We start from the raw sequence: 19,230 nt of genomic DNA on the forward strand, positions 1-19,230 counted from the left end.
ATTTGTCTCCCACTCTCAGGAGCAAATCCAGTGTCATTAGGAGAAGTTGGCAGCCTCCTGACACCCATCTCATCTCCCCAGGCCCTTAGTTAATCCTAGCACAAACCAGTGGTTTGTAGGTGGAGGTACAGAAACCTCCAGCCCATTTGCTCACAGACCCCTGTCTCGGCCCTTGCCTATTCATGCTGGGCTGTGCTTTCAGTTCCACAAATAATTCTGAATGGTGCCCTGGGCCAGGCCTTTTGGCAGGTGGTAGGCATTCAGTGGTCTAGAAAGCAGCCCAGGAAGCAGCCTCTTTCCTGCTCCCAAAGTGCTCTTGGCCCAGCCCCCGGTGGCCCACTTTGCAGCCTGAGCCAGCCTCCAGGGACTGTAATGGATCAATGTTGGTGGCATGGCCAGAGTCACGGGGACCAGGGTGGGTGCGAGCTGGGATTCTGGAGGAGAGAGGATGACGAGGACATGCTATGCACATTCTCTTTCTCCTCCAGCCTTCTGTTTTAACAGTTGTGTGTGTCTTCCTCTTCTCTCCTGTTCCATCTGCCCTCCCTCCCCAGGACTTGGAAGAATGCCCAGCTGGGAGAAGCCATGATCAAAAGCCTGGAGGCCCAGGGGCTGCAGTTGGCCAAGGAGAAGCAGGAGTATTTAGGTTGGCTGATGGATGGGCTGCAAACAGGCTCCCTGGTGATAGCATTTCAGGGCCGGGGGCTGCAGCCCAAGGTTTGGTGCAGGACTGAGGGAGGGTTTCTTGGGTAGGGGTTTAGCAGGCTCCAAGAAGCTGGAGACCAGCCCGGAGCCTGGGGGCGCTGTATGGCATGATGCGAGTCCTCTGGGTTGGCATGACAGGAGGCAGGAGAGCCTAGTGGTTAGGAGCCGGAGCTCTGGACCCAGCTTTGTCATTTATGCATCAGCTGAGTGGATCTTTAGGCAGCTCATCTTAAGCCTCAGTTTCCTCACCCTTAAACTGGAGACAAAATCAGCCCCCAACTTTTAGAGGTGGTGGAAATGCCTAGAAACACTTGTGTCAGCTGTGCAGCAAGGGCCCCACAAACAGAGAGGATGTTGCCCCCAGACCCCAGTTCTCACCCCCAGCCCTCTTTAAGGTTCTAGGCCCAGGTGCCCCTGATGGGCTAGCGGTTGTTGTTGTTCAGTTGTTAAGTTGGGTCTGACACTTTGAGACCTCGTGGACAGCAGCACGCCAATCTTCCCTGTTCTTGACTGTCTCCTGGAGTTTGCTCAAACTCATGTCCATCGAGTAGATGAAGCCATGCAACCATCTCATCCTCTGTCGCCCCCTTCTCTTCCTACCATCAATTCTTCCCAGCATCAGGGTCTTTTCCAACGAGATTAGCTGGTAGGCATGCTCTGTTTGAGAAAGACAGTTAGTCTGGGAGGTTGGTCCTTTGCCTGGGACCCTCTCCCTTGCTGCCTCCTTAAACGTGTGGGGACCAGAGCACTGACTCCCCTCTGCCTGCTCTAGACGCCCTGTGCCCCCAGGACCTGCCTTGCCTCACTCACCAGAAATAAGTGCAAAGGTTAACAGCACCCTGGGGGTGCAGAGACCCACTTGAGCTTCCAAAGATGAGCTGTCATTGTCTTGTGAATGCACAATGCGGGGTCATTGCCAGGAGAGGAGGGTAGCAGATCAGGCCAGCTCAGAGTTTGCAGCCCCAGGAGCTGGTCGCTCTCCCAGCTGGGAGGCCCAGCAGTGCCAACCTCATCCTTGGAAGGAGCTGGGGGTGATGGAGGTGATCACAGACAGTGACCCCTCAGGACTGGATCTGCAGTGAGCATCTTGTGAGAGTGTGTATCCTTGCTTTGGCAGACAAACTGATGGAAGAGACTGAAGAACTCTGCCTTCAGAGGGAGCAGAGAGAGGTAGGGGCACATCGAGGCCACTCCCCACCGCCTCCTGCTCTATGGGCCCTTTCACAGCCTCTGTGCGCTGACCTGTGTTTCTGGCATTAAGGAAGGGTGTAGGGGAGACAGATTCCCAGGCAACCTGCTGGGAAATCAGAAGGGCAGAGCAGGAAGGCACTGAGATGACAGTGCTTGAGACTTGCTGTCGCTTTTTGGCAAGAAGTGTGTTTCTCCTTACCAGTCCCTGGGGAGAAAAGTCAAAAGAGTAGGTGATCACTTTCTAAAGAAAGAGCCATTCAGAAATTTTATAAGCTGTGTCAGGAGGTAACGAGCTTCGTGTCACTACTGATATTCATAGAAGGCTGAGGCGGCCTTTTTCATCCACAGAGGGATTTCTGGCCCCATAAAGGTGACTGGGTTGGAAGATATTAGAGTTTCCTTCATCCTCTAAATGTTAAGATACAAGTTTTAAGGAGGCCAAGCATTGGCTGGAGGCAGCTAACCCTAACCCTTGCCTCGTTTAAAGGCGAGGGCTGCTAAAGTCCGTGCTATTTGGGATCTCCATGAAGCCCTGGGCCTTGCCTGTTCTGAGAAGTCATGAAGGGCAGGGTGGGGTAGTGGTTATCAGTGGAGCCAGGCTGCCTGTGTCTGGATTGGACCTTCACTGCTTCTGACTGTGTGACCTTGGGCAATTTACCCCACCTCTCTGAACATTAATAGCCTCATTTGGAAAATAGGGATAATAATAGAACCCGTCTTATCAGGTATGTTTGGAGGATTAAGTGAGATGTTATATATAAAGTGCTTAGCACAGAGTACATGCTTAATGAACATTTGTGTTTGTTAGTATTACAATCATTAACTATGAGCCCATCCTACCATTGAACTGCCAACTGCCTGAGCTCCAAGCCGCAGAGTGGCATGCCCTGACGCACCCACAAAGGGAGGGCCTGATTTGGTCCACTTCTCTTTGCCTGGTTCCTATTGCTTATCTCTCCCAGGAAAGTTCAGGGCTGGGCCTGTCCACCCCGGCTCAGTGCCTGCTTCTCTGACTTGATTCTCACAAACCTCTCACCCTTCCCAACCACCCTCCCTGGGCTCGGGAACAGGTCTGACAGTCAAGAAGCATATCACGGAAAAAAAGAAGTATCCTCATGGCACTGTTGCACCCTGAATACTCCTGGGGCCTTTCAGAGTACCTGGCCTAGGATGGGCACTCAATAATGTTGTGGAATGACTTAATATTTTTAATTTGTATAATTTTACTTTGCATCTTGATTTTTAACCAGTAGGACAGCCCACCCTCATTTTTCTTCTTCTAAAATGTTATCAGATATTCTCACCCATTTTTTCTTCCAGCTGGACTTCAGTGTCATTTTGTCAATTACAAAAACCCAACCAACCAAACATAGAAGGAAATCTACTGAGGATTTTTATTAGGATTGCATGGATTTGAGGATTGGCGTGGTGACAGCATTGAGCCTTATCTCCCTGGCTATGTGTGGGCCCCCAGGGTCAGGCTCTCAAATGGATCCTTCCTGTATTAGAGTGTGGGCATTTTCTTCAGACTGTTCTGTGCATTTTGAGAAGTGAGATGTGGTAGATTGTCAGCAACTTAAAGGCAGGTAATTTAGGAAGCCAGGGGATGGGATGGAGTGACAGATACAGCCACTGGCAGGGGGAGACAGACTTATCCATCAGAGAGGCTAAATCTGGGGCAGCAGTCAGCCCGAGGAAAATTTAGACACTCTATCTAGGTCTTTAGCCAGGAAATGAGGCCAGCAGAGACCCACTGCTCACAGGCCTCGCTTAAAGCCGTAGCACGCTGAAGGAGGGAGGCCGGCCAGCTGTGAATTTCCTGGGTTTTGGGTACAAAATGTGAGTGAGACTCACTGGAGTCCAGCTGGTGCCCCAGTGAAGGCTGCCGCCGGCTGGCAGAAGGGAGAGGAGTGTGTTCAAGTTCACATTTCCGGGTCAGCTGTGTGCTCTAGATGGAGAATAGAATTCACGGAGTCATTCTGTCGAGGGTTTCCCTTCCTTACCTTGTTCATCTAGATTATGGATCCACCTGCCCCCTTCTCCTTTCCCATCTGCATCCAGGTCACAGAGATGCCCTGGGAGGCCTTGCATAGGCCACTTAGAAAGGCATGTGGCACCCTGGCCCAGTGATAGTTGAGGATTCTCTGATCTTTAAGAGGTAGTTTGGTTTAAAAGGAGACGCAGGATCTGGTACCAATCTACCGCTGACTGTGTGACTGTGGGCACATTAGCCTCTGTGTTGCTCCAGTAACAGTGATGGCTGTGCCTGGCTGGCTCCCAGGTTGCTGTGGGGCTCATTGAAATACAAGGCAGGAGGTGCTTTGTGGCCTGGTAAGGCCCAGGCCGATGGGCACTATGTGATAGTGTAGCTCTGACATCCTCCGCATGGTAGAAAGGGCCAGGAGCTCAAGGGGCACGAGCTGAGAGTTCAAAGGGCACTGTCCTGGGTCTTCTGCCCTGAGATCAGAAGAGAATGCCTCTAGGACTTCCCTGGTGGTCCAGTAGTTAAGGTTCTGTGCTTTCATTGCAAAGGGCGTGGGTTCGATCCCTGGTCCGTGAAGTTCCGCTTGCCACGTGGTGCAAACAAAATCAAACAAGGTTCTTCGTTTCTCCAGAAGACCACGCCCTTTCTTGGGCACAGGCCCCTCAGGTGTCCCTGGCTTCGTTGGGCCTGGTCTCATCACTCTTATCCCCTGGGGGAGGGCAGCTGGCCTGCCTTTCCTCTTCTGATTGCACTGTGAGAGCTCAACTTTGTATGTGGGCAGGCACGTGGGAAATCATAAATGCCCAGGACCCTTCAGGCAGGGTTCTTGCCATGTGGAGTGCTCCCAGTCAGAACTCAGACTCTCGGAGCTGGAAGGGACCTCTCCCTTTCAGGGGAGACTCTCAGGTGACCTCCCTGATGGTTGTTGATCCTGATTCTGCCACGGGCAGCTTTGGAGGTGTCCTTTGCATTATTGTTCCATTATTTGAAAGCTCTTCTTTCCATGGAACTGGAATCTGCTTTCTACCGACTTCTTTCCAACCTCATACTTTGGCAACTTAAGTAAGTCCAACAGTCACTGAAGGAGCATGATGTGGTGGATGAAGACTTAGCTGCTGTGGGTCTTAGCTGACCGCAGCCTGTGGCAGGAGGGCCTCAGACTCATGTTATCTTGGGCTGCATGAACAGGAGCTTCTAGCTGCTTCAGGTTTATAGACTGTGTGTACCACTCCAGTCAGCATTCTTAGGCTACACTTGGACATCATTTAAGAATCATCGGGATGAAATGGAAAGTGGGAAAGAAGTGAGCATCCAGGAAGAAGATTCTCCTTCTTTTTGCTCTTTAATATAGACCTTTCCCCCATAATGGGAGAAATGGTAGAAATCATGCTCTTCATAGAAAACTTAGAAAACGTGAAGAAGAAAACAAGTTTTACCTTTAACCCTACAACTCCACAGACAATTACTGTCAATTCAGCATTTTTCCTTTGTCTTTGTTCCTGTAGATTATTCTTATATATATTTTAAACCTAATAGGGTCATATCAGATACTCAGTTTTATGGGCTTTTTCATGATATCTTTCATTTTACCTTCATTAACACTATACCTTCAGCAATTTTCCACATCATTCAACATTTTTTGAAAACATCAGTTTTAATGACCAAGCACTGATTCATCATCATATGTGATGTTCATTAATCTTCTACTTTTGGACATCTAGGCTGTTTTCACTATTATAAATTATGCCACAGTGAACGAACATCTTTGTATATAAATCTTGGTCTAGTTTTCTAATTATTTCCCTAGGATAGATTCCTATAGGTGGAATTACTGACTCAAAGGACAAGAACTTTTAGACTTTCTGATGCATATGGCCAAACTGCTTTTTAAAAATATGTACCTATTGACACTTCCACCAACAGTGAATGGACATTTCCATGGGATTTTAATAATTTATTTTCTCTCATTTTCAATTATAAAAAGATATCACAGGGTAATAGTAAGTAAAGGGAAATAATTGCAGGTTGGGGTATTGGAAAAGGGGGCTCTCCAGGCCAAGAGGCTGAGACCGTGGGAGGGTGTCCTCCAGTCAGGTCATATCTGATCTGTTCTGAAGCAGCAAAAGCCAGGTGCCCATAAGAGCCAAGTGCCCTTGTGACTTCTCAGGTCTAAGCCCAGGGATGCCTCCAGCCTGTAACAGCCCTGGCGCAGCAGGTAGAGGCCACCAGAGAGAGGAAATACGAATCTGAGGCCACATCACTGTTTATCGTCATTCAGAACACCATAGGTCAGCTACTGAGAATGTATGAAAATAGAGGCTTTCAAACTTTTTGAAGCTCTGAACTCTTTTTGCATTAAAAAGAGGGAGGTCTACAAGAATAAAATTTTAAGTATATTTATATTATATTATGTCTGTATGTGGCTGTGTCTACTGCCATCACACCAACCCCAAAATATTAGTGGTTTTGAACAGCAAGGGTCTATTTCTCACTCAGCTACATGGCTCAGCGTGGGGCTCTGCTCCACGCCTCCTCACTCGGGGAAACCCAGGCTCACGGAGGCTCCACTGTTAGTGGCAGCACTGGCTGACGTGGCAGGGAAGGGAACACAGCGAGTCATGCCCAGTCTGTAAAAGGTGTCTGCCTGGAGGGACACACTTCTGTTCACGTTCCACCGGTCTCGGCCAGACCCACGGGCCTCCCGACTTTTACAGGTGGACTGTGGCCACGCAGTGTATCATGAGGGCATCAGAGCCCTGTGAGCAGCCAGGGATGACCACTTATGAGCCACACCCAAAATGCCAGTAATAATTAGAAGAGAAAAAATAGCAACTTTTGGGGTAAGAAGCTTAGGGGTGAAGGACATAGGGTTTAAAACCAGACTCTTCCCTTTCCTTGGGTTTTATTCCTTCTCTGCTTTTCCTCAAAGCCAAGGGCAACTTCCCCCTACAGGCAGCCACCCCCACCTCCCTGGAGGGGTTTCCATTATCCTTGAGAACAAAGCCTCTGGGTGAAAAATGAGGGCGTAATTCAGAACTGTAAGATAAGAGAGAATGTGCATCTAGAAATAATATCCTCCCAGAGCGTAAAATGTGGAGGAACAAAACAGTTGTCACAAAATGCTTCTAACCACCCGTGGCTTGACGTGTACCCACCAATACTACCTGTTACTGAGCCCTGGGAATACAGGACCCCTGGGGGAGCATCTGCTTGCTGGGAAAACACTTGTGCTTGCCAGCAGTCCTGAAGGAGCGGGTCCGGTTCCCTGGGCCAGCTAGTCCTGGGCTTTCTGGCTCACCTGTTCCCTTGGGGATGAGTCCAGGGGAAGCTGCCACCAAAGCTCATTGTTTCCTGGATGCCTTGAGAAAAAAGTCTTTATTCTGTGACTTTGGGGCTGAAAATGGCTTTTCTTTGTCACTTCTAACAGATGCCACTCCAGCGATCTTTAATGGAAATGTACACCCACACATTTCACTCCAGGGCTTGGGGGTCAGCCAACACATCTTAGGGTGTGAGTGACAGGAGCTGCCCAGCAGAGCAGACATCTAAAATTATCATAGTATGTTGTAGTATGCTCAGATGCTCAGTCATATCCGACTCTTTGCAACCCCATAGACTGTAGCCCCCCAGGCTCCTCTGTCCATGGGATTTCCCAGGCAAGAATACTGAAGTGGGTTGCTATTTCCTTCTCCAGGGGAGCTTCCCAACCCAAGGAATGAACCCATGTCTCTTATATCTCCTGCATTAGCAGGTTCTTTACCAAACATCCATTCATAAGAGGGCTCCCCAGGTGGTACCAGTGGTAAAGAACCCACCTGCCAATACAGGAGGCTAAGAGACACCAGTTCAATCCCTGGGTGGGGAAGATTCCCTGGAGGAGGGTATGGCAACCCACTCCAGTACTCTTGCCTGAAGAATCCCAGGGACAGAGGAGCCTGGCGGGCTACAGTCCATAGGGTCACAGAGAGTCTGACATGAGTGAAGCTACCTAGGATGCAAGCACGCCAGTCTAAGAACTAATGTTGGGATAATTTCTAAACCCTGCCCTCAGCATGCTAAGCGTGTTTTGGTTTTGTTTTGTTTGTTTATTGTTAAAATTTTTGTTGAAGTATAGTTGATTTACAATGTTGTTTTAGTGTTGGGCGTACAACGAAAGTGATTCAATTGTATGTCTGTATATATATTCTTTTGTTGAGGGTGTTGTAAATGAGCCCAGCGCATCACAGATCTTGGTTTCACTGCGACTGTGTGTTACTGAGTGGGATCAGGACTCCTCAGGGCTTAATTCTGAGTCAGTACAGATTGTACTGAATCCCAGGTGTCCTCTGGGTGAGAGTGGGGGTTCCTGGCCCCAGGGCCCCTTTGCTGTCTCTGACTCTACTCTTCCTCTCTGATTCTCTTCAGGCTCTTGAGCGCCTGAACCAGGTGCTGGAGGCCGAGAAGCAGCAGTTTGAGGAGGTGGTGCAGGAGCTGAGGATGGAGCAGGAACAGATCAAGAGGTGGCCGTGGTGCCCTGGTGGGGCGAGGGTGGGGGGAGGAACGTGCGCCCAGGCTAGGACGGGTAAGACCCGTGTGTTCCGCCAGGCTGGTGAGGCCTCCCCCCAGGAGATCCTCACTGGTCAGTGACTTAGTTTGGACCCGACCTCCCAAAGCTCCAGGCCTTGGGGGGCCTAGGAAAAAGCCATAGACCCCACACCAAGGGGTCACTTCTGCCCGGTGGAGTGTGAGGCATGGGCAGGTCCCAACCAGACATCCCACCAGCAGTGAGGCCCTCCTGCTGGGTCACACCTCCCTTACCCCGGGGTGGACAGGACAGGCTGGTCTGGAGGTGCCCCTGGCCAAGACCACCCCCCACCCCCCCACCCTCCCCCCTGCCAACATTCCCTGTCTTTTTTGCACAGTCTCTTCACATTCTGGCCAATGATGCCTGTCCCTTGGAATTTTTTTGTCTGTGTATGGTTTGCAAACCCAGTTGCACATTATAATCATCTAAGAGGATTATTAGGGCTTCCCCCATGGCCCGGCAGGTAAAGAATCTGCCTGCAATGCAGGAGACATAGGAGACACAGGTTCAATCCCTGGGTCAGAAAGATCCCCTGGAGGAGGAAATGGCAACCCACTCCAGTATTCTTGCCTGAAAAAATCCCAAGGACAGAGGAGCCTGGTAGACTACAGTCCATGGGGTTGCAAGGAGTCAGACACAACTGAGCAACTAAACAGCACACACAAGAGGATTATTAATAGAATCTGCTGAAGGTAGAACCCAGAAATCTATATTTTAAAAAGCCTTCCAGGTCATTCTGATGCAGTCAATCGATGAACTTGGAGACAGCTGCTCTGGGTACTGTAGGTGGTTTTGGTTGTAGTCACCATCATTACCACCACCATGACCACTACTGATTATCAGTGATAGCCGAGAAGGGTTTTTGTTATAACAACCTTATAAAAGAAAGTCACTGGACATGTATTTTGGGGCAGGAGAAGCTCAGGGAAACTCACCAGCTAATAGCCAGCTAATTCTGGAAGTACTTTTGTGCCAGACTCTGGAATGGAAAATAAGTATCCTCCCTTGAGGATCTGGTTGGGAAAACCAGACTCACACCCAGGAAATATCAACAGTACTTCCCATAATGTACAAAGAGGTGCTCAAAGGCGTAGAACAGACTCCCTACCTAAGATACATATATATATTTATGATGCCTGTGGGCTTCAACAGGTTAAATTGAGCTGGGTCTTGAGGGGTGGTAGGAGTTTGAAAATTGGGCAGAGAGGAAAAACATCCCAAGCAAGGGGAAGGGGACCCAGGCTTATTAAGATAGCAGCAAGGAGTTTGTCACCCCAGAGAAGTGCCTCAGCCACGTTCCATGTCAGGGTGAACAGGTTCTAGCAAGAGCTGACCTGGGAAGATAGGGAGTGAGGCTTTCGTTTCTCCAGCTCTCCTCTCTGCCCTTGGGGTGGCCCTGGATTTACTCTGACAGATTCATGTGTACCTGGAGCAGGTGACTTCAGCCTCACTTGGCCGGGATTTCCTTCATTCAGCCCAGGGCCCCTGCAGCTGCTGGCAGGACCAGCCATGTGAGGAGCTGGCCTTCAGAGAACCCTCTGAGCCATACAGGGAGGTGTGGTGGAAGCCACACCGGGGCTGGGAGGGGTGGGCATGGCCATATCCTGCCTTCTGTCCCCACAGGGAGCTTGAGCTGACTGCAAGATGCCTCAAGGGCGTGGAGCAAGAGAAAAAGGAGCTAAGACACTTCACAGAGTCCTTACAGCAGACGCTGGAGGTGAGGGGCCCCTGGCGGGCTGGTTTCCTGGAACGAGGCAGGCTGGTTGGTTGGGCCACATGATGCAGTTTTTTCCCAACAGTGTTTCTCTAGAGGGTTATCTGCAAGGAAAACAGGGCATGAAGGGGCACTGATCTAAAGGGTCTCATCTCTGTGGACCATTGGGAACTCTAGTCAACACATGAGGCCCAAAGCAGGACCCCGAAGGGCAAATTCAAGTTTGCCTTTATGGTGACTATGGCCTTGAGAAATCTACCGTCTTCAGTGCTTATATTTTTACACCAGATGGAGGATTGATTAGGGAGTGGGGCAGGGTGACCCACCGCTTCCTTCCTGTGACTCATTTACTTAGCTGCTCCGGGGGTGAAATTGAGCAGGAGGGAAAATCCATTAGATTCCACACAAGTTGTGAGGGAGGAGGAGGTGGCATGCACAAGGGATAGAGGGCAGACACTTTAGCACGTCCAAGGGCCCACTCCGGCCCCAGCCTCTCCTCCCCTCCTGTCCCCTCTCCCCCTGCTGCCCCTCCCAGCACAACGATACCCCAACCCCAGCTTCAGACCACTGAGCACACATGCCCGCAGGAAGCCACACCTTTCATCCTCCCCATCCTTGCCACACTGTTCCTTCTGCCCAGACTGTGCTCTGCCCTCTTCTCCACCTGGAGAATGCTCTCATCCTTCTAAGACTCGGTCCGAGTATCACCTTAGTCAAGCCTCCCTGTCTGTTCTAGGGGAGGGATTGGCTCTGAGCTCTGGGTCCCACACACTTAGTGTGTCTGTGAATGCGCTTGACACATGAGATTGTGCTTTCCAAATGGTGGGCATCAGTAGACTGTGTCTTAAGGCCCCTCCAAGTCCAGTACCTCGAGTGAGCCTGGCATGTCGTGGGGGATCCGTGATGGTTACAAAATTCAAGACTTATAGAATGCAAGGTTTCTATTCTCCCTTGACTGATGGGGCTTTGTTAGTGGCATCTTTGATTTGTTTATCTTTCCCTGTCCCACATCACAGGAGGTGGTTCTTACGGGTAGTTTCAACTCCAGAATTTCTGAGTAGTACAAGATCCCAGTCTGATAAGTGGAGAGAATGCTCTTGGGCTGGTTCCTGTTGGGTGTTTTTCACATGAGCCCAACACACTCCCTCACTTGTCCCTGGAGGAACAAGCACCCAGAACCTCGTGGCGCCCTTGGGCCTTGGGTCCCCTGGAAGCCATGCAGGGCTGTTCCCTGACTCCCTCGATGGAGGAGTAGCCTTGCCTCAGTGGGAGGAGGGAGATCCTAGTTGACCTTTTACCTCAAGGGATGAATGAAGACATTTCAAGTGTCCCTCAGAGGATTAAGTAAGGAGGGCCTCACTGGCCAGAATTGAAAGGCAGATGAAGACAGAGAACCTGACTTAGGCTGCTTCACTTCCTTTCCTCCCTCATGCCAGGAGCTCTCCATAGAGAAGAAGAAAACCCTGGAGATGCTGGAGGAGAATGAGAACCAGCTGCAGACGCTGGCCAATCAGAGCGAGCAGCCGCCTCCCAGCGGGGGTCTCCATAGCAACCTGAGGCAGATCGAGGAGAAGATGCAGCAGCTCTTGGAGGAGAAGCTCCTGGCGGAGAAGCGGTGAGGGAGCCCTGAAGCCCTGAGCCCACAGGGGTAGCTCTCCTTGAACTGGACGCCTGGGGCCTTGGGTTCTGGTTGGCCGTGATCTGATAGATCACTCATTTCCTTTTGCCTAGGTCTCAGGTTCCCCAGCAGGCAAGTGGGAAGCAATCCTTCACTATCCTAAGCTAACTCGAGTCATTAGGACCGTCTAACAGACAGGCTGGACAGGTCCTCCCAGCTGCTTTTTACTGATGAGGAGTCTGAGGCTTGGAGGACCTTCCTGAGCTCACAGAACTAGCGAGACCTGGACCCAGGACTCCCTGCACTGACCACATCATCCTGTTACCATCGGGGTGGGGGGACAGGACCCAGCCCAGCTCTGGGGCTCACCAAGCAGGGTCTCTGGGTTTCTCTAGCCAGCTCCCTGTGCAGGGGCCGCCCTCTCACCAGATGCCCCCTTGGCAAGTGGGGCCCTGAGTGAGCGCCTCTCCCCGGGGGGGGGGCAGGATGAAGGAGAACGAGGAGCGCTCCAGGGCCCTGGAGGAGGAGCGGGAGTTCTACTCCAGCCAGTCCCAGGCGCTGCAAAACTCGCTGCAGGAGCTGACGGTGGAGAAGCAGCAGGCCGAGCGCGAGCTCAAGGTGCTGGGTCACTGGGAGCATTTGGTGCTCGGGGTGGGCCCCCCCCCTCACCTGGAGGCTTACTTCCCTCACGTCCCTGCCCTCAGCAGGCAACTTCTTGAATTATCCCTGCCAATCTGACCAGCCAGGCGTGGGCAGTGCAGCTGCCCTGAGACGAAGCCTGCTGCATAGTGTGTGGCATCATTATAGACACTGATCCAGTGCAGAGGCCGAGTCCGGGCCATCGGGTGGAGGGCATAAGACACCAAGCAGAATGCGATCACTTCCATCCAAGTCCGGAGGCAACAAAGCCCACTTGAGCCAGGGCTGATCAGAGAAGGCTTCCCAGGGGCCAGGGGCTGGCAGCTGCACCCCCCCCCCCCCCCCAGGACCCACTTCCCTCTCCTCGCCTCTGCCCGCAGGCTGAGGTGAAGGTCCGCATGGACCTGGAGAGGCGTCTGCGGGAGGCAGAAGGGGCCTTGCGAAGCCTGGAACAAGGGCTCAACTCCAAGGTGCGGAACAAGGAGAAGGAGGAGAGGATGCGGGCTGACGTGAGCCACCTGAAGAGTAAGCCCTGCCCTCGGTACCAGTCCAGCCCCAGAGCTCTGCACGGCCGTCCAGGCCGGCGGAGCTGGGAACCGGGCCGGGGTGCACACTTGGGGCCTGGTGTGCACCGGGTGACCCACAGGTGTGGATGGAGTTTCTTCTCCAGACGCCCTGCCTTCCGGCATCTTCTCGGTCTGTGGCTGCCTTTGGCTCTTGGATCTGGGGGCTGGGTAGGGAAGCCTGTGTTTCTTCCCCCTTCAGCAGGTGACTCTGGTCTCCCAAAGGATGGGGTCAGGGTACTTCCCTCTGGAGCCCACCAGGATCCCGGGAAGGAGAGGGGAGGCCGGGAGGGGAGGGTGCAGTGGAACTGTGGCCGCAGGGTTTTTTGAAGAGTGTATCCGGAATGCGGAGCTGGAGGCCAAGATGCCGGTCATCATGAAGAACTCGGTGTACATCCACAAGGCGGCCACTCGCCGCATCAAGAGCTGCCGCTTCCACCGGCGCCGCTCCAGCACCTCCTGGAACGACGGTGGGTGTGGCAGCCCCCGGGCACCGGTGGGCGGGATGCTCAAGGGCTGTCAGCGACAATGGGCCGGAAGAAGACAGGGTTGGGAGGTGGGGAGGCTGATCCAGCCTTGAGGTCAGACAGTGTGCCCTGAGCCCTTGTGGCCCCAGCCTTGGGCTTCCCTCAGGGTCACGGGAGCCCAGGGACCAGCATGGGGAGGATGGGGAGCAGGGGGGCGGGGTGGGGGCCGGGGACAGGGCTGTGTCCCAGTGGAGGGAAGGCTGTTCACAGCCGGGCCCCGGGGGCCACCATCTCCCCAGTGAAGCCGTCCCAGTCCTTCATGACCTCCCAGCTGGAAGCCAACAACATAGAGGAGCTGAAGGAGGTGGCCAAGCGGCTCAGCAGGGACCAGCGCTTCCGAGAATCCATCTACCACATCATGGCCACCCAGCCTGGAGCCCCCTCCGCGCTTCCCCGGGGGGGGAAGTGATGGGCTCCCCTCCCCTGGCCCCCCAAGGCCTTCCTCACTGGGGACAGAGGGGTAGCAGGGGGAGGCCTAACTCCACCCGGTTCCTCTCTGCCAGAGCTCCACCTGGGGGGGGGGGGGGCAGCCTCACCCTCAGAGGACAGGGGTGCCGCCCTGTCACCCTCACCCCAGACCCTACCCTGTGTCCAGGCCAGGCCCGTGCAGGCTCAAGCTGGGTGCCGCCCGGTAAAGTGAAGGAGGGGCCTGATAGTGTGGAGAGACCTTTCTGACTCAGGGAGTGGGGTGGGCAGGGCCCACGGCCCTCTGTCAAGCGCCCTGTACCTCTCCGTGACTCTGCCACCCTCCTTGACCCTGGCTTCCCCAGGGTTTCCCAGCCCTCCTTTGGCTTTTGAAACCCTCTGTCAAGGTCCCTTACGTCAACCACACTGTGGGGGAGAGAAGAAAGGGACCCGGCACACTTCTGGGCTGGTGGCCCGCCACAGTCTCCACACGCGCCTGAGGCTGGGCCCTGGCTGTGGGACCCCTCGCCCACTCCCCTCCTCAGATGAACTCACCCACCTGCAGCCTCAGCACCTTCCAGGAAGACTTGACTCCCCCCTCCCCATCCCCACATCCCTCCTGTCTGTGTCCTGAGGGCCCTGGGCAGGAACTGCGGCCAACAGCCCTGTTGAAGTCTACCCCAGAGGACAGGTAGCAAGTCAGGGAGTGGAGGAAGGCAGCTGGGCTCCTGCAACATCCACTCCCGGTCAGCGGGGTCCCGGAGGTCTCCCTCTCAGCTGACCCTGCTCGGATCGCCTTGCCTCCTTCTCCCTGCAGAGGCTTTACCCCCTGCAACTGCGGCCGCGAGCCCTGGAGGATGGGGGCTTGGGCCTGTAGGAAGGCTTGCAGCCATTGGGTGGCCCGGTGTCGTGGGAGACACCGCCCTCCAGGGGGCGCTGAGGACTGCGCGTCCCTCATTCAAGGACAGACGTCTGCCCGGCATCCTCTCCATCCGGGCCTTCTGTCCCAAACGGCCCGAGTCTGTTAGCCTCTCCCCTACAGGAGTCCCCATGGGTCAGGGTGCTCAGGGATGCTGGTGGTACTGAAGGTGCTCATCCTGCGCTGCTCGGAAAACGGAGCCCAGTCGGAGAGGTGGACAGATGGCTGCAGGGCATAGGCCTGTGGCCTGCTCTGTGGGGAAAGGAATGTTACCGACTCAAAACACGGGCGTGTCTACTGCTAGGCCAGCCAAGGCCAGGAGGGCTGCCCTGCTGTGCGGTCAGGGCTGCCGGAGAAACGAACCTCAACGGTTCCTTCTCCGTGGTAGGCGGGCTGCAACCAGTCTCTTCCAAGCCTAGGTGGGGAGCAGGGGTGCAAGAGTTTCAGAGTCAATGCATCTGAAAGGCCCGAGTGTCCATGTAAAAGCTTTCAACACGTAGGAACCTGCATTAACCTGGAACCCATTGATCTATCATGTATGCGAGATGGACTTTGAAATGAGGACGATTTATGAACCAAGATTACTATTTTATTCTTTGTTTTTAAAGAATCAAGTTAATAACAGTATGCTCTTGGAGAGAGGTTTTTCAAATGCACTTCCCTGCCTGGGCAAACTATTAACCAGAGAGGAAAGTGCTTTTTCATGCATACTCACCAACCTCGAATTTCTTTCCTCCTGGCTCACGCTGTACTTTCCATGCCTCAGGCAAGTTTGGGTTATCTTCAAACAACTGATCAATCCGCAAGTATTTATTTGTTAAAAATTCATTCTGTACCTAGCACTGTAAATAGAGAGTAACATCTCTCTGTGAAAATATGTAGGGGTAAAAATTATTTACTGGAAATATATTGATCCGATTTTTTTTTTTTTTACAAAAACAAAACCCTAATTCCTTGGTCAATTAAAAGCGTTTCCTGCAGTGTCACTCACATTGTGGTCATTGCTAGAGAGATGTTGCCCCCTGCAGGCTAAATGTGGAATTACGGAACTGCCTGCTTGTGGTCCTTTATACACAGGTGTCCCTACTTAGGAGGAAGATTGCACCTCCAGGGAGTGGCTTCTTAATAAGTAACAAAAAACTTTGTTCCCAAAGGTCTGTCAGTCGGATTTTATTTTCTTTTTTTTCTTAATTTTTATTTTTTGTAACACCAAAACCATTTTGTATTGGGGTATAGCTGATTAACAGGCTTCCCTGGTAGCTACCCACTCGTGTTCATGGCCTTCCCTGATGACTCAGATGGTAAAGAATCTACCTGCAAGGTGGGAGACTTGGGTTCAATCCCTGGGTTAGGAAGATTCCCCTGGAGGACGGCATGGCAACCCACTCCAGTATTCTTGCCTGGAGAATCCCCATGGACAGAAGAACCTGGTGGGCTGCAGTCCTTGGGGTCTCAAAGAGTCAGGCACAGCTGATTAACAATGTTGTGGTAGTTTCAGGTGGACAGCGAAGGACTCAGCCGCACATATACATGTATCCATTCTCCCTCAAACCCTGCTCCCATCCAGGCTAGCAACCAGGTTTTCTTCTGACTTCAGCACAGACAGAAGGGACAGAGCTGACTGCTCCCATGGGAATAGTCTCAGGCAGGCAAAGGGTACCTAGTTTGATAATTTGCTCATTTTGGTGTCCATACTGGAAATGGACCCTTTTACCTGCTCTGGTGAGGAGAGGTTTATGGTTTTGTTTTGCATCATGTAAGGGAGGGTGAGAAATGGTGATAACTGGATTCTCCTATTTGATTTATTCCCTCACTGGGGATGGATGAGCTATCATCTTAACCCTTTTTGAAATATAATTTCACTTATTTGTGTACTTTTGGCTGTGCTGGGTCTTCGTTGCTGCGAGGGCTTTCTCTAGTTGCTGAGAGCAAGGTCTCCTAGTTGCGGTGCACAGGTTTCTCATTTCAGTGACCTCTCTTGTTGTGGAGCATGGGTTCTAGGGAGCATGGGCTTCAGTAGTCGCAGCATGTGAGCTCAATAGTTGTGATTCTTGGGCTCTAGAGCACAGGCCCAATAGTTATGGCACAAGGGCCTGTTCCGTGGTATGTGGGATCTTCCCAAACTAGGGATCAAACCCATGTCTCCTGCACTGGCAAGCAGACTCTTCACCACTGAGCTATGAGGGAAGCCCCATTGTAGCCCTTTATGTGTTGTTTCCCAGCATATTTATTAATGACTCCTCCTTTTGCTGTTATGGGTTTCCCTGATAGCTCAGTAAAAAATCCGCCTGCAGTGCAGGAGACCCCAACTCGATTCCTGGGTTTGAAAGATCCACTAAAGAAGGGATAGGCTACCCACTCCAGTATTCTTGGACTTCCCTTGTGGCTTAGATGGTAAAGAATCCACCTGCAATGTGGGAGACCTGGGTTTGATCCCTGGGTTGGGAAGATCCCCTGGAGAAGGGAAAGGCTACCCGATCCAGTATTCTGGCCTGGAGAATTCCACGGACTGTATAGTCCATGGGATCGCAAACAGTCGGACACAACTGAGCGACGTTCACTTTCACTTTTGCCGTCCCAGTTTGGATGGTAATGCCATGGTCATCCTAGCTTTAGTGCTTCTCCCAGGAAGATGTTAATAGGTGAGGCAAGAGAGCTGTAAAGCAATTGGGCTCTGACCCAGTCTCTGGGAAGGACCCACTGCCTGAATCACTGACAGCTCCTGGAGCCCCTGTGGTCCAGCCCTGGACTTTGGGCAGCCCTGATTCACTACAACTTCCCTGCCTGATCATCAGGTGTGACCCAGAAATAAAGCCATGGGACACAAAGAATGCTGCACTGCATCGAAACTTGGGTGGCAGTTGTCGTAGAATTCACCACAAGGGGATGGAGTTTATTAGGACCTCCTATCCCCAGGATCTGGGGGCTTGGAGTGCTTCCTGAACTTCACCTGAACTTCTTTCTCCCAGCAAGATGGAGAGGGAAGCTCCTTTCTGGGTCAGAGAAGTTGGTAGTGGTGAGGGGAAGCCCAGGTCTAGGGAAGGGAAGGGGAGATGAGATATGCAGAGAGTCAGGACAGCCAAACCTGTGGTGTTACACCACACCCATCCACACCCACGTGGACATTTGAACAACCAGTTTCTCCTAGTTGCTTTGGATGTCTTGGAGTGGATCTGTTTCCAAGTGGCAAGAATGAACAGATACCACTGTCTCTGAAAGGATGTCATTCTTGGGCCCATGCATCCTATCTTGCCCAGCCCAGCATGACCTGGGCAGCCTGTGGGTGCTCAGGTACCATCCACGTGAGCCCACAGTGAATTGTGGTGGTGAAACAGAAACTTGCTCAAGCCCGGGGTGTGTCAGATTTGGTTAATTGGAAGGCAGTTAAGAAAGTCAGAAAGAGAAAAACAAATATTAGATAAGATCACTTATATGTGGAACGTAGAATAATGGTACAGGTGAACGTATTCACAAAGCAGAAATAGAGATACAAACGTAGAGAACAAACTTATGGATACCAAGGAGGAAGGGGCTGGGGGGCTGGGATGAATTGGGAGATGGGTTAACATACACTACTGTGTGTAAAATAGGTAACAAATGAGAATCTACAGTATAGCTCAGGGAACTCTACTCAGCGCCCTGTTGTGACCTAAATGGGAAGGAAATCTAAAAAAGAGGGGGTATATATATATATACATATAGTTCCCTTGGAGAAGGGAATGACTGCCTACTCCAGTACTCTTGCCTGGAAAATCCCCTGGACAGATGAGCCTGGAGGGCTACTGTCCATGGGGTCACAAAGAATCAGACACAACTGAGAGACTAACACTTCCTTTCATAGCTGATTCACTTTGCTGTACAACAGAAGCTAACACAACATTGTAAAGCAACTGTACTCCAGTAAAAAAAAAAAAGAAAGAAAAAAAATACCACTAAACAAAGGAGCTCTCAGCAGTCCCTGGAGACCCTTGTGCTTCTGTGTTAAGCCAGGACAAAACTTCTCAGACCCCTGGCATGCAGCAAAGGCTCTCCAAGCTCAGAAATCTTATGGCTTTAACTTTGGGGGGAAAGATGCTAAATTCTCTCACCCCACCCCCCAGGAACAGAGGTGAAGTGTGTCCTTTGCAAGGCTTTGGAAGAGGATACACTGGTATCCTTTTGTTCTTGCCACTTGGAAACAGTTCCACTCCCACACATCCAAAGCAACTAAGAGAAATTGGTTCTTCAAACATCCACGTGGGTGTGGATGGGTGTGGTGTAACGCCACAGGTTTGGCTGTCCTGACTCTCTGCATATCTCATCTCCCCTTCCCTTCCCTAGACCTGGGCTTCCAGTCATTGCTACCAACTTCTCTGACCCAGAAAAAAGCCTCTCTCTCCATCCTGCTGGGTGAAAGAAGTT

General features: G+C 52.0%; 1 protein-coding gene across 2 annotated transcripts in view; it reads left to right on the forward strand.

Moving 5' to 3' along the window:
• The window catches only part of PLEKHD1 (pleckstrin homology and coiled-coil domain containing D1), a 32,595-nt gene extending 16,780 nt beyond the window's left edge, over window positions 1-15,815 (forward strand). The window contains exons 5-13 of one of the 2 annotated variants that reach the window (XM_070469547.1): window positions 555-646; window positions 1,823-1,875; window positions 8,285-8,379; window positions 10,068-10,161; window positions 11,595-11,773; window positions 12,262-12,394; window positions 12,796-12,940; window positions 13,299-13,448; window positions 13,745-15,815. In XM_070469547.1, coding sequence (XP_070325648.1) covers window positions 555-646; window positions 1,823-1,875; window positions 8,285-8,379; window positions 10,068-10,161; window positions 11,595-11,773; window positions 12,262-12,394; window positions 12,796-12,940; window positions 13,299-13,448; window positions 13,745-13,914 — 1,111 coding nt within the window. In that variant the 3' untranslated portion in view covers window positions 13,915-15,815. Of the gene's footprint in view, window positions 1-554; window positions 647-1,822; window positions 1,876-8,284; window positions 8,380-10,067; window positions 10,162-11,594; window positions 11,774-12,261; window positions 12,395-12,795; window positions 13,449-13,744 lie in introns of those variants that run through there. The other variant, XM_070469546.1, reaches the window with a different exon arrangement.
• The last annotated feature ends 3,415 nt before the right edge of the window (window positions 15,816-19,230 follow it).

This window comes from Odocoileus virginianus, chromosome 6, assembly GCF_023699985.2.
Source record: "Odocoileus virginianus isolate 20LAN1187 ecotype Illinois chromosome 6, Ovbor_1.2, whole genome shotgun sequence".
Lineage (NCBI taxonomy): Eukaryota > Metazoa > Chordata > Mammalia > Artiodactyla > Cervidae > Odocoileus > Odocoileus virginianus.